At 45.2% G+C, this 14721-nt stretch overlaps 1 protein-coding gene across 3 annotated transcripts in view; it reads left to right on the top strand.

The window, feature by feature from the left end:
• The window catches only part of PPP2R5D (protein phosphatase 2 regulatory subunit B'delta), a 58869-nt gene that overhangs the window by 15495 nt on the left and 28653 nt on the right, over positions 1–14721 (top strand). For 2 of the 3 annotated variants that reach the window (XM_083733438.1, XM_083733436.1), the window contains exons 3-7: positions 4995–5196; positions 8854–9053; positions 9917–10027; positions 13079–13171; positions 14554–14684. In XM_083733438.1, coding sequence (XP_083589564.1) covers positions 4995–5196; positions 8854–9053; positions 9917–10027; positions 13079–13171; positions 14554–14684 — 737 coding nt within the window. The remainder of the gene's footprint in view (positions 1–4994; positions 5197–8853; positions 9054–9916; positions 10028–13078; positions 13172–14553; positions 14685–14721) is intronic. The other variant, XM_083733437.1, reaches the window with a different exon arrangement.

Here is a 14721-nt window from a genome sequence, read left to right as displayed (position 1 = left end):
CGTAGAGTCCAGATTTTGCAGTTTGGTGTCATGCAGTTTGGCCAGATGATCAGCTCAAGCCCAGGTGTCTGGCTACTGCATTCACAATGCAGTATTCGCAGCCCACCACTTCAGCCTGTTTTGTATGATGAGGAAAGCCTTGCCTAGATTTTGTCTTCTTTCGGATTTGCATCCAGAGTTCTGCCAGGTGGCTGTGCTCAGAGCAAACAGAGAAAGGTTTGACATTTTCCGCGCAAAACTCTTCTGCGACTGGTTTGCTGCTTCATCCACTTCATTATACTGTTGAGGTGACCCACCCTCTGCAAATGTGAAATTATCCTCTTAAGATAACAGGGCACTTATTAACGAGCAGCAAGCATGAATTCAAACACACCCAGGGCTGAGTCACGCATGGCACTAGGCCCCCGCCTCCTAAGCTCGGTGGCTCTCAGCAGAATGAGCAAGCTGTCTCCATTTGGAAGTGCCGTGGTTCTGAATTGACATTGGATGATACGGCAGTTCTGCCTGGGGGGGGGGGCATTTGATCTGTGATGGCTCATTCACATGTGCACTAAGTGGCGGCTTGCTGCTGTAGATAAGGAGCAATGAACATGCATGTGTGAGCTAGTCCTTAGTGAAGGCAAGACGCTTGTTCTTTTGGGATTCTATGAGGGTGTCCGCCTTGCCTGCATTTTAATTTTTTTTTTTAATCATTTTTCATTTAATGTGGAGCTGGGGAACCTTTTTCAGTCTTGGAATTCAGTTTGCATTCCCATGGGTCATATGCCCGTGATGGGCATGGCCAGAGGCAGTGTTAGAAATTCCCCTGGTGCGTTTTGTGACTGGCACAGGTCCAGCTGTGACCACGTGGATGCCAGGTTCGCAACTGACACCTCCATCTGACTGGCCCCTCCTGTTTTCTTAAGAAAGTAAGCAGAAGAGCTTATTTATTGCATTTATATCCCACCTTTTCCTCAGGAGTACATGGCTCCCCCCCCCTCAGATAATCCTTACAACGACCCTGTTAGGTACGACAAGAGGCTGTGACTGACCCAAGGTCACCCAGTGAGCTTCCCTGGGGATTGAGCCCCGATCTCCCAGCTCCTAGTCCGACACTCTAAGCCAGGCACCCCGAAACTCGGCCCTCCAGATGTTTTGGGATTACAACTCCCATCATCCCTAGCTTACAAGACCAGTGGTCAGGGATGATGGGAATTGTAGTCCCAAAACATCTGGAGGGCCGAGTTTGGGGGTGCCTGCTCTAAGCGCTATACCACTCTGGTTTCCTAAAGTCCCTCTGCTATGGGGCAGCTATATGAATTAAGTAGGTAAATAAATATGGGGAAAGCAAAATGTCACTTAGAGGAGGATCTGAAGCTTGAACTTGTTTCATTCTGGCTTGTTTCATTTGGTGTTTTAATGTGCTGTAAATGGCTTTGAAATTGCCTAGACCAGGGTTCGAAATTAGCAGGGCGCCAGGTGCAGTTTGCGCCTAAAGATTCTCTGTTTGCGATCACCTCAAAAAGTCTGGGTGCAATTTTTTGTGCCTGGCTGACACTCAATGTATGTGCTTTGAAGCCCCGAAGTATATGTTAAGGAGAGACAATATGTTAAAGAATTTAACAATTAAGAAGAGTTTGGATTAAAGAGTAGAGTGTTTTGAAAACTGACGTATGGTACCAATATTGCTATTGTAAACATCAAATTAAACATGTATTAACAATTTCTGCTAAAATTGTGAAATTAACAATGTGTCACTTACGTGAATTGCATATTAGTTCATGCTTATCAAAATAATAAATAAAGTATTGTGTCCCTCACAATGGCGCTCATAACCCAGGTCCCAGAAGCCATTTGGCTCCTAGCTTTTATATCCCAGTTTCTAACCCTGGCCTAGACATTCCATTGTGGTGACTGCAACCTAGGTTTAAGGTGCCATTCAGTGGTGATTAGCTTATATATCTTGAGTTTCTAACATTGACCAGAGGCAAAACGTGGACAGAGCTGTGAATCTTCACCTTTTGTACAGTACAGTGGTACCTCGGGTTACAGACGCTTCAGGTTACAGACTCTGCTAACCCAGAAATAGTACCTCGGGTTAAGAATTTTGCTTCAGGATGAGAACAGAAATCGTGCGGCGGCAACGGGAGGCCCCATTAGCTAGAGTGGTACCTTAGGTTAAGAACAGTTTCAGGTTAAGAACAGACCTCCAGAACGAATTAAGTTCTTAACCTGAGGTACCAGTATAGACTACATTTCAGCCATGCAGAAGTCAAGGGTTTTCGGTACCCATACACCTGTCTCCACCGAGGCATGCAAGAGGCATTATCACAGTTCTAGAGCAGGTTTGTTATTGTTTAGTCGTGTCCGACTCTTCGTGACCCCCTGGTCCAGAGCACGCCAGGCACTCCTGTCTTCCACTACCTCCCGCAGTTTGGTCAAACTCATGCTGGTAGCTTCAAGAGCACTATCAAACCATCTCATCCTCTGTCGTCCCCTTCTCCTTGTGCCCTCCATCTTTCCCAGCATCAGGGTCTTTTCCAGGGAGTGTTTTCTTCTCATGAGGTGGCCAAAGTACTGGAGCCTCAGCTTCACGATCTGTCCTTCCAGTGAGCACTCAGGGCTGATTTCCTTAAGAATGGAAAGGTTTGTTCTTCTTGCAGTCCATGGGACTCTCAAGAGTCTCCTCCAGCACTATAATTCAAAAGCATCAATTCTTCAGCGATCAGCCTTCTCTATGGTTCAGCTTTCACTTCCATACATCACTACTGGGAAAACCATATCTTTTACTATATGGACCAGTTACAGACAGGCAAAAGCACTCATTGAGGCTGGTGACATAGGGCTGGTGAGATGTGTGGTCTGAGAAGAGGCATGTAGCCTAGGCAGAGTCCTGAAAGCCACAAAGAGAGTTCTGGAGCTCTATAGTGGGCCCTCCAAACCTGAGAGTTCTGCATCCCTGATTTAATGAATGAATGTGTTACGGTAAAAGAAAAAGGGGAAAAAAATCAATGTAAACGGCAACGGAGCCTCTTAAAGGAGAGAGCCCAGGCAAATGGAAAAATAGGGCCCTGTGTTAAAAATGTATAGGTTTTTTTTTCCATTTTAACAGCTACGCCTTACGGACCTCACTGTGAAATAATGGCAAGGTAATCAATGGCTGGAACAGTTTCTGAAAGGTCTTGCAGGAAGAAGAAGAAAAAAGCCTACATTTTGTTTGTATGTGTGCCCTAGGAGTCTTCAAAAGAAAGTCAAGCTAGCATGATGTGTTCCAGGTTTCTTTTCTCTTAGGATGTAGTTTTTTGGGGAAGCGTTGTGGGGCTGAAGAGTACATCCCAAGCCTTAGGTTCACCTCCAAGAGGTGGTTTAGGTTTAACACTGCCTGTATCCTGATTTGCAGGATGAGTGCAAGCCACAGGTTTCGGGTTTTGTTCGAGCAGTGCAGTGGTACCTCTGGTTGCGAACATGATCCGTTCCGGAGGCCCGTTCGCAACATGAAAAGAACGCAACCCGCAGTGGCTTTGCGATTCGCCGCTTCTGCGCATGCACGTGATGTCATTTTGTGCTTCTGCGCATGCGCGAGCGGTGAAACCCGGAAGTAACCCTTTCCGGTACTTCCGGGTCGCCGCGTGACGTAACCTGAAAGAACGTAACATGAAGGGGACGTAACGTGAGGTATGACTGTATTATAAAACCACCGAGAGAAGATAGAATTATGGAATTTGATATAGAGTTTGAAGGATATGATTGGGTGGCCATCTGTCACGGATGCTTTAGTTAAGATTCCTGCATTTCAGGGGGCTGGACTAGATACCCCGGGGGGGGGGGTCTCTTTCAACTTTACAATTCCCTGATACTGTGATTCCTCAAGGCAGGATTGGAAGGAGCGAATTGACACATGTGAAGGGGGAGAAGGAAGCACACGAGTAACATAGCTTCTCACTACTCATTGAGATCATGGTTTGGCATTACATTTGAACTGCCCATAGGTTTCTGTAGGGCAGGTATGGGGAACCTGTGCCCCCCACCAGCTCTCAGCATCTTCGCCATTGCCTATGCAGGCTGAGGCCGATGGGAGTTGCCTGGATACCACTTTATTACTGTTTAGGCATCAAGTTAAGACATTTCCCCCCAAGCATTTTAATGGTTTTCATTGAATAGAAGCTGGAAGCTTTTGATTGCTGTTTCCCTAGCTGTTTTATTTTTTGGGTTGTGCTGATTATGTTGTTTGTTTTATTGCTCTTAACTGGTATGTTTTATTTTATTGCTTTGTTTAAAATTACATTGAAAACTATGCTGGGATAAAATGTTACCTAGGGTGGTATACGAATATGTTAAATGCTTATCATAAGTCGTAAGTAGCAGTTTACAGGTACCGTACAACGGAATGAACTGTAATAAGGATAAGCCACATCATTTGACGAGAGATAATCAAATGTGACAATATTTAACAGTGATTCTTAGATACTGTGTTTACAGTGGGTCCTTCCAGTAGGATATAATTGTTGCGTTACAGTTCGCACCAAGAGTTGTAGCCAACAAAATTTTTAGTCCAAGCAGACCTAAATGAAATATATTAGCACAAGTGATTTTGGTTTCTTAATTTCAGTGGGCCTACTCTTAACTAAAACTTAATTGGATAAACTTTTTTTTAAAAAAATGAAGTAATATAAACTTGGGCGCATAGCTTTGTTATTTTTATTTTTACATTTCTTACCCCACCTATCCTCCCAAGTTTCTCAAGGCGGCATACACAATTATCACGGTTCCCGTTCTTTCTCCTGACAACCCTACGAGGTAGACTAGGCTGAGAGATAGTGACTGTCCCGAGGTCATCCCTCGGACTTGATGGAAAAGTGGTGACTCGAACCCTGGTCTCCCAAGATCACATCTGACGCTCTAACCAACACAGTGCGCCGACTCTTTTATCTATAGCAAACCACTTACTACTTACAGGAGCGTTGATGTCAAGTTAGCACTTAACCATTTTTTGTCTGTGTGCCTCCTCTCTTCAGGTCCAGCAGCAGCAGCAGCAACAACAGCAGCAGCAGCAGACCTCGAATAAGCGACCCAGCAACAGCACCCCCCCACCAACTCAGCTGAATAAGATCAAGTATTCAGGGGGACCCCAGATTGTAAAGAAGGAGCGGCGGCAGAGCTCCTCCCGCTTCAACTTAAGCAAAAACCGGGAACTCCAGAAGCTCCCTGCCCTTAAAGGTAAGAAGGAGTTGTAAAGGTAAAGGGACCCCTGACCATTAGGTCCGGTCGCGGACGACTCTGGGGTTGCGGCGCTCATCTGGCTTTACTGGCCGAGGGAGCTGACGTACAGCTTCCGGGTCATGTGGCCAGTATGACAAAGCGAACAAGAGCAGTGCATGGAAACGCCGTTTACCTTCCCGCAGGAGCGGTACCTATTTATCTACTTGCACTTTGACGTGCTTTCGAACTGCTAGGTTGGCAGGAGCAGGGACCGAGCAAAGGGAGCTCACCCCGTCGCGGGGATTCGAACTGCCGACCTTCTGATTAACAAGCCCTAGGCTCTGTGGTTTAACCCACAACGCCACCAATGTCCTGAGAAGGAGTTGAGTCGCCTTTAAATCACCGAGTTGGAAGGGACCTCAGGAAATCATCTGGTCCAGCATTTTTTTAACCTTGCATTCCCATATGTTGTTTGCTAACCTAGCTGCAGAAGAGGGAGCTGTAGTCCACTGCATCTTTCTTACTTACCTGGCAGGGGAGACACCTTGATCATGAAGGAGGTTTTCCCAGGGTGAGGCTCATCCATTGCACTAGCCACCCAGAGTGGCTGGGGAAACCCAGCCAGATGGGTGCGGTATAAATTATTGTTATTTGTTATTTTAAGGGCCCAAGGTTGAAGAACTCTGATCTAGTCCCAGGAATCCTGCTATAGCGTCCCTGTCAGGGATAGGCCACCCAGTCTCTGGCTAAGACCCTCTGGCAGACTCCAGGTTGTAAGCAACAGTGCATTACTCAACTAGTGTTCTTGCCCATATTTGATAATTAAAACACGGATGTTCCTACAAGGACTTAGTTATATTTTTGGCAGCGGCTGAAAAGTAATTGGTGGGAAACTGGTCTAGGATTAACATTATCCAGGTGGGCGATGAACATCTGGCCATTTTCTTTAGCTGAAAATGTAACAGGAAGATTGAAGGCTATGGGAGGTATATATAAAAAAGAAGGCTTTGACACAATTTGGTTTGATTCCATAACAGATCTAGTCATACTTTTAATTCCTCCAGCAACCCACGGTGACCTACACCGTGACTCTCTTAAGTTAGGCTACCAGATGTCACAGTGAACATGCTTACAACAGCAGTAGTATGGGCAGAAAGCCATTCAATAGAAATACTTACCCAAAGAAGGGAGTCCACCACGTTCCGAGACTTTCAGAACAGCCCGTACCCTTTCTGCTGTTAATCGAAATCCCCTTATGCCTACCAGGCAGCGGCTAGTTAGCCTGCGTGACACCCGGGAAGGTTTCTACAGGTAGAAACAGGACTGATTCAGCTGTGAGTCATGCTGGTTTAAGCAGCTGCAGTGCTGAAAGGAAAGCAACTCCTGAGTCTGGGGAAGGCATCACGCTGCATGACAGTGCTAAGGAACACCACCGCAGTTATTCTCCCTTCAGGTGAGGGGAAGAGCCAGGAGATTCTGCCATCACGTTGCAGATTCAGCAGCAAGGAAGCCCAGCTTTCGTACTTGGAATGAAGTCATGAAAAGGAAGTAGCTTTGCATATTGAGAAGTCAGGGCGTGGAGAGCGTGAAGGACACAGATATTGGCAAACCTGGGCACACCTGGCATATTTGTGTTGCCTTCACACAGTGTTAGAAACCCAGGTATATAATCTAACTGCCAAATGGCACCTTAAACCCAGGTTATGGTTGCCACAATGGAATGTCTGGGTTCCATTTTGCCCTGGTGAAGTTGATGATGATGAAACAAAAAAAATTCCTTCCAGTAGCACCTTAAAGACCAACTAAGTCAGTTCTAGGTATGAGCTTTCGTGTGCATGCACACTTCTTCAGATACCCGCATGCACACGAAAGCTCATACCAAGAACTGACTTAGTTGGTCTTTAAGGTGCTACTGGAAGGAATTTTTTTTGTTTTGACTATGGCAGACCAACACGGCTACCTATCTGTTGATGATGATGATTATTCGTTTCATACCTATACTGCTTTATATTTTAAAGTAGCTTGCAACACATTAAAACATCAAATAAAACAATACAGAGTAAAACAAATTGAAGCTTGAAGGAAATCTGAAGTAATCCATCTATGGAAGGTGGCTTTCCCCAAAGCATCATAATTCAACATCTTCCAGCATGAATTGGGCAGGTTTAATTTAGCATTGCCTCTCTACTGCCCTTCCTGCTTCAAACGCTTTGGGGTGCTTTTTTTTTGCCTCTCCACACTGTGCAGATCTCTCTCACTACGTTCCAGGACATTGCGCTACATTACAAATGTTGTGTCATGGGATTGCACTTCATGGAAGGATCACAAGATCGTGTACCCAAAATATTTAGAGGAATTAAAAGACCTGAATTAGATACTCTGCTGCATCTCAAGTGTAATAAAGGAAAGCTTTGATTCCTTGGTTAAGTGCAGGAATAGGCTCTGGAGGAAGGATTTCAAAGATATGAAAGGAGGGAAGACTGCTCAAGGCGCAGGGAGTGGAATGGCAAAGACGGCCCCTTGGCTGGTTGCTGTTGAAAACAGTATTTTAGACTATGGAAGATAAATCTTTGGCCTGATCCAACAGAACACTTCTTATGTTAGTGGGGAAAAATGGGGGGGGGATAGAAATATCCAAAGTACTTCACGCATGTTACCTGTGTAGTTGTTACAACAGCCTTGCAAGGTAGGTCATTGTCGTCGTAATACCATATTACAGGATTGGGAGGGGCTGGGGGAGAGAGAGAGAGAGCAGGTTGCTTGAAGGTCCCCCAGTGGTTCATAGCAAAGGTGCATTGAAAACTTGGACCTGCTGCTCATTCTTTCACTTACTCCAGTCTCTCTCAGTGAGCATGCGCATAGGAGAAGGACCATAAAGGGATGCAGAAAGAGGCAAGAGAAAGGAGGCAAGAGAAAGGATAGCAATCCATCCCATTTTGATGTCAGGTGCTCCAAGTACTTCTTCACACAAAGCATGGTGTGGAAGTCGCTCCTGCAGGATTAGACAAATTAATGGAGGGTAAGGCTATCAGCAGGGATGCGTGTGGCACTGTGGGTTAAACCACAGAGCCTAGGACTTGCGCATCAGAAGGTTGGCGGTTCGAATCCCCACGACAGGGTGAGCTCCTGTTTCTCGGTCCCTGCTCCTGCCAACCTAGCAGTTCGAAAGCACGTCAGAGTGCAAGTAGATAAATAGGTACCACTCTGGCGGGAAAGTAAACGGCATTTCCGTGCGCTTCTCTCGTTCTCCAGAAGCGGCTTAGTCATGCTGGCCACATGACCCGGAAGCTGTACGCCGGCTCCCTCGGCCAATAAAGCAAGATGAGCACCGCAACCCCAGAGTCAGTCACGACTGGACCTAATGGTCAGGGGTCCCTTTACCCTTTACTTTTAAGGCTATCAGCGACTACTAGCCACAAAGACACTTGTTCCATCTCCACTGTTGAAGCCAGCATGCCTCAGAATGCCAGTTTCTAGCATTCACCAATGAGGGCACTGCTTTTGCACTCAGGTCGCTTGTGGGTTTCATGTAAGCATCCGATTGGCTACCGTGAGAATAGGATGCTGGAGTAGGCGGGCCTTTTGCCAGCTGCCAGGCTCTTCCTTGGTCCTTAGGCTCAGCTGATGAGCTGCAGTGGAAAAAGAGGACTCCCCTTTTTTGCCCTCTCTCCTCAGATGCACCTCCTCACGAACGGGAAGAGCTCTTCATACAGAAGCTGCGACAATGCTGCGTCCTCTTTGACTTTGTCTCTGACCCGCTCAGTGACTTGAAGTTCAAAGAGGTGAAGCGAGCGGGCCTCAATGAGATGGTGGAATACATCACACACAACCGGGATGTTGTCACAGAGGCCATTTACCCCGAAGCTGTTATCATGGTAAGGGCCGAGCTTATGGCTGGGTGCTTTGGGCGGCGACGTCTCTTAAACACTCCAAAGTCAAGAAATGCGTGTTCTGTACTTCCAGGCTGAAAGGGGTTAATAGTGTGAGAGGTTGTGGGTACCAAAATGTGCACGGGATGCAGGGTGGGATTCTGTACAAAGCTCGTCATTTCGATGGGTGTTATACAAAATGCGTGTTATACAAAATGTTATACAAAGTGCGTGGCCCTCCTAATAAAGCGGCACTGCGTTAAACTTGTGATCATCATCTGAGGTCCTCCTCCTTTGTGTGCCTCCTTCATGAGAGGTCCTGAAGGTGGCAACATGCGAACAGGCCTTTTCTGCTGTGGCTCCCTGTTTGTGGAATGCTCTCCCCAGAGAGGCTCGCCTGGTGCCTTCACTACATATCTTTAGGCATCCGGCGAAAACATTTCTCTTCTCCCAGACCTTTGGCTAATTAAACAATCTTTGGACCGTTTGAACTTTATGGGTGGTATTGTTTTGTTTGTTAACTATGTTAGATATACAGTGGTACTTCGGGTTGCGTACACTTCAGGTTACGTACGCTTCAGGTTACAGACTCCACTAACCCAGAAATATTGCCTCGGGTTAAGAACTTTGCTTCAGGATGAGAACAGAAAACGTGCAGTGCAGCGGCAGCAGGAGGCCCCATTAGCTAAAGTGGTGCTTCAGGTTAAGAACAGTTTCAGGTTAAGAACAGACGTCCAGAACGAATTAAGTTCTTAACCCGAGGTACCACTGTAGTTGTGTTTTTTAATATTGTAAATACATTAATAAACAATAACGGCAATAACTTCTCAACTTTGCCAAACTTCTCAACTTTCTTATCGCATCTTCAGTTTTCAGTAAATCTCTTCCGTACGCTTCCCCCGTCATCGAATCCTACGGGAGCAGAATTTGACCCTGAGGAAGATGAACCTACGCTAGAAGCTGCTTGGCCACACCTCCAGGTAATACTATATAAAATTTGGTCGCACCCGGACCCTGTAATTGTCATCTGAGTCCCTTCCCCTTGCACTCCCCTCCATGGAAGGTCAGAGCATGGCAACACGAGAAATGGCCTTCTCAGTGGTGGCTCCCCTCTTGTGGAATGCTCTTCCTAGGGAGACACACCTGGCACCATCATAATTTACCTCGAGCTGCTAGACAAAATCCTTTCCCCCCTTCTGCCCAGGCCTTTGACTTGTAATTATATGCGGCCTCCATCGGTGGGTGGGTTGCTTTAGTCCTGTCTTTTTACAATGCGAGCGAGTTTTAGATTTTTCAATTTTGTTTTTATGCTTGTTTTAATGTAGGTGTGGCTCACTTATTATGGTAGATCTGCTTGAGTTCCATTTGTAAAAAAAAAAAGGGGGAAAAGTGACTAATAAATTTAATAAATAATCGTAATTTAAATCTTGCTTTTCGCACATGATGGAACTCAAGGCTTCTAGCAAAGTTCCTAGTCGGTCTCCTTGGCAGGACAGATTACAGCCACTCACCTCTGCCCTCAGCTGCACCATATTCATTTACACCCTGCCCTGCTTGGTCTCTTTCTCGGGTTGACGGAGAACCAGTGACTAGCTTATATGTGAAATGAGCATCTACTTGGCATAAGCTCCTAGGATCTGAAAGAGGGAACAGGAGAGAGCATGCTGATTTTTCCCGAGACAGAGGAGTTTGGATTTGATATCCCGCTTTATCACTCCCCTTCAGGAGTCTCAAAGCTGCTAACATTCTCCTTTCCCTTCCTCCCCCACAACAAACACTCTGTGAGGTGAGTGGGGCTGAGAGACTTCAGAGAAGTGTGACTAGCCGAAGGTCACTCAGCAGCTGCGTGTGGAGGAGCAGGGAATCGAACCCGGTTCACCAGATTACGAGTCCACTGCTCTTAACCACTACACCACACTGGCTCTAAGTTCAAAGTGGTTTTCCTCCACCAGCCATCGCTGTTTAAACATTTTGTGGCTAGGAGGTGGGGCCCATGGAGGTTACTGCCTCTGAGATGTCCTGGTCACCTTGGCTTTTGCTAGGGCTGTAGCTCAGTACTGGAGCAATGTTTTGCATGGAAAAGGTCCCAGGCGGAATCCCCAGCAGGTGCAAATAAGTCTGTGGAAGACATTCGCCTGAAACTCTGGAGAGCAGCAGCCAACTGGTGCTGGGCTCGATGGACCAAGGTTTAGCATAAGGCAACTTCTTTTTTTTTTTTTTAATAAATATTTTTATTGAACAAATTTAACAAATCAAATTATAAATCAATATAACCAATTAAATTCCCCCCTTTTTCCCCTCCCTCCCTCTCCCACTCTCCAAAGACTTCCCTCAGTTCCCCTCTCTCTGATTTGTTTATACATGTTATTCTCCGCATGTTGTAAAATTGCACATATCATTGCCTTACCTATCATATGTTCTACTAATAAATTTGTGGATGTTTATTCAAAACCTGCCAAGGAGTCCAAATCCTTTTGTTGTTTTTTTGGATAGTTTGTAAAAAGTTCCCATTCTTCCTTGAAGTCACAGTTGTCCTTCTCACGTAGTTTACTTTGCCAACTCTGCATAGCTCATCCATTTTTCCTGCCATTGTTCTTTCGTTGGGAATTCCTCATTCTTCCATCCTTGTGCCAACAAGACTCTTGCCGCTGTTGTAGCGTACATAAATAAGTTCTTTGTTTTTCTTGGCACGTCTTGTCCTAAAATCCCTAACAAAAATGCTTCTGGTTTTTTTTTACAAATGTCATTTTGAACATTTTTTTCAATTTGTTATATATCATCTCCCAGTTTTTTTCAGCTTCTCTACATTCCCACCACATACGATACAAAGTACCTTCTTTTTCTTTACATTTCCAACATGTATTTGACCCAGTTTTGTACATTTTTGCCATTTTTACTGGTGTGATATACCAACTATACATCATTTTCATATAATTTTCTTTGAAAAGAGAACAGTCTGTAAATTTCAAGTCTACTTTCCACAGCTTTTCCCAGTCCTCAAATTGTATATTATGTCCTCTATCTTGTACCCATTTAATAATAACTGATTTGATCTCCTCGTCTTTCGTTTCCCATTCTAACAGAATACTATATGCTTTCTTCAACAACAAGTTGGTGCTGGGCTCGAAGGACCAAGGTTTAGCATAAGGCAACTTCTTAAGCTCCTACGCAGTATGTTGATGAGACTTGAAACACAATTATAGAGTTGGAAGGGACCACAAGGATCATTTAGTCCACCCCCCTGCAATTTTGCCCAACAACAACCCTGAGATTAATAAGAGTCTCATCTTCTGCCAACTGAGCTATCCCAGGAGCACATTTGCTTCCAAATAAACCTGCATGGGTCCCACTGTTGGTCCCTTTGTATTGCTGTGGAAGGGCCTCTCCAACCAGCATAATAATGTAGGTCTTTAATCACTGAATTAGGCTCCTGCTGAGATGAATTGTCTGCATTTCTGCGCTCTTCTTTCTCAGAGGTCCTGTGACATGACTGTTCTCCTGCTGGCAGGGAAAATAAAGATAAAAGCTTCCTCTAGAGACATCATTTTGGCTCCCCTTTCCTGTGCCAATCTGCTCTCGCATCTCTCTGATATTACATACTTCCTTTCTTTTTCTTTAGCTTTCGCAAGCCAGGGAGAATCTTTTCCCATTCTGTCTTTTCTCCCATTCTGTCATCTCCTTTATCATTTAGAAGGACTTTCAAGCTAAAGCCATTCAATTCTTTAAAAAAAGAAAGAAAGGAAAGCATTCCTCTTTCCATTCTGGAAATTATTTTCAATTTCTGCTACAATCTATTAACTGGCAGGGATGAGGCCACACCCAAACCCAATGGATAATCTGTTCAATTTTTATTGTTGTCAGTGGGCTTTAACTGTTCTTCAAATAGGTTTGACCATTTTTTGTGGTTTAACTGGCTGAAGGGGCACAACGTCTGCATCCCTGTATTTGCAGCAGGTACACAATACGAATAACCAGTCTTATACTTACAAATAATCCTTTTCCTGTTTTTCCCCCTCCCCCTCCCTTCTTAGCTGGTTTATGAATTCTTTCTGAGGTTCCTGGAATCCCCAGACTTCCAACCAAACATAGCCAAGAAATATATTGACCAGAAGTTTGTATTGTCAGTAAGTAGTTTCAGCTTCCTCCTAACTTGGCATTTATTTCAAAGGATTTCTAAACTGCTTAATATTTAAAAATGGCATGGGAGCCGCCGGTCAGGAAAGGATAGAGAAGAGGTGGAGCCAACAGGTGACCTTGGGGAGGGATCCAGTTGGCTGGGCAATCTCTCCCCAGGTTGAGGGAACCTATACTAGAAGCAAAACAGTGTAATAAAAACAGAAAATTGGTAATGGCAGGATCCAGTCTCATGGGTCAGGGGGGGAAATGGAACAAAGAGATATGGTTGGTACCCAGTTCACTCGTTCCATTACCATAAAGATTTATCTTTGTGCAGTGGAACTTACCTCAACTGCACAAATACACATGCCCTGCGCCTTCTCCCAGAAATCTGCTCTGGAGGGTTGGGGGAGGAGCCCCTAGACCAGATTTACTGGGTGGGGTACACTGGCAGGAGAGGAGATAATCCTTGCACTGATGGAACACTTGACTTTAATTCTGTGTTGATTTCCACTCTCGGTCCGCCATCTTGATTCAAAACGGTATCCAATTGCATCCAAGCCTAAGCAAAAAAACCCCTGCTGGCTGATTTCACCAACCATCGCACCAAAATTGGTTATGATACCCTTGGAGGTGTCTGAATGCATAGTGAGGAAATACTTGATTGTGGTGTGTGTGTGTGTGTGTGTGTGTGTGTGTGTGTGTGTGTATCTATCTATCTATCTATCTATCTATATATCTGTGTGTGTGTACATATATGTATGTACACGTACACACACACACACACACACACACACACACGTTATATTATGTGATCACCTCTTGCTATATTACCTATGTATTAACAGATGCTCTTCTCCAAATTCCACCATTTCATGAGGTACCGTATATGACAATACAGGAGAGAGCCTTCTCTGTAGTGGTGTCTCTTATGTAAGTCATACTTAGGGTAGACCTATTGAAATGAAGAAGCATGACTTAACACCCATTTGTTTCAGCGGAGTTATTCTCTGAGTATGAGTTTGATCTGCTTGAGTCTAGGGGCCGAGAATCGTTCCGGCTTCACGGGTCGGATCCTTATCAGGACCTGCCACGCCTGCAAAATTTGATAGTTTGGGGCAGAGCAATCAGCTGGCATCACAAATGACATTAGGGCATTTAGTGCTTTGAAATCCCAAAGTCAAGACTTCAAAGCACTAGCAGGCAGCAAAAGAAGCCCCGCCCCCTTTGTCCCAGCAGCTATTTCACTGCAAACGGTTGCTGAAATGAAGGGGAAAGCATGGACGAAGCCCCGGTGCCCCTCCTTTGCTCCAGCAGAAGGTGGGGTGGGGAGAATCTGTTAGTGCTGGATTCGAGTGCCCAAGAGAGTGATTAAATCCTCCACCCACAGCTGCTGGACCTGTTTGACAGTGAAGATCCCAGAGAGCGGGACTTTCTGAAGACTATTTTGCATAGGATTTATGGGAAATTCTTGGGCCTCCGAGCATATATAAGGCGGCAGATCAACAACATATTTTACAGGTAAATACTGGCAATATTTAATCTATTGTGAATGTTT

This window comes from Podarcis gaigeae, assembly GCF_964106915.1.
Source record: "Podarcis gaigeae genome assembly, chromosome: 3".
Taxonomy (NCBI): domain Eukaryota; kingdom Metazoa; phylum Chordata; class Lepidosauria; order Squamata; family Lacertidae; genus Podarcis; species Podarcis gaigeae.
Note: the sequence above shows the minus strand (reverse complement) of the source record. Positions and strands in the feature narration are given on the sequence as shown.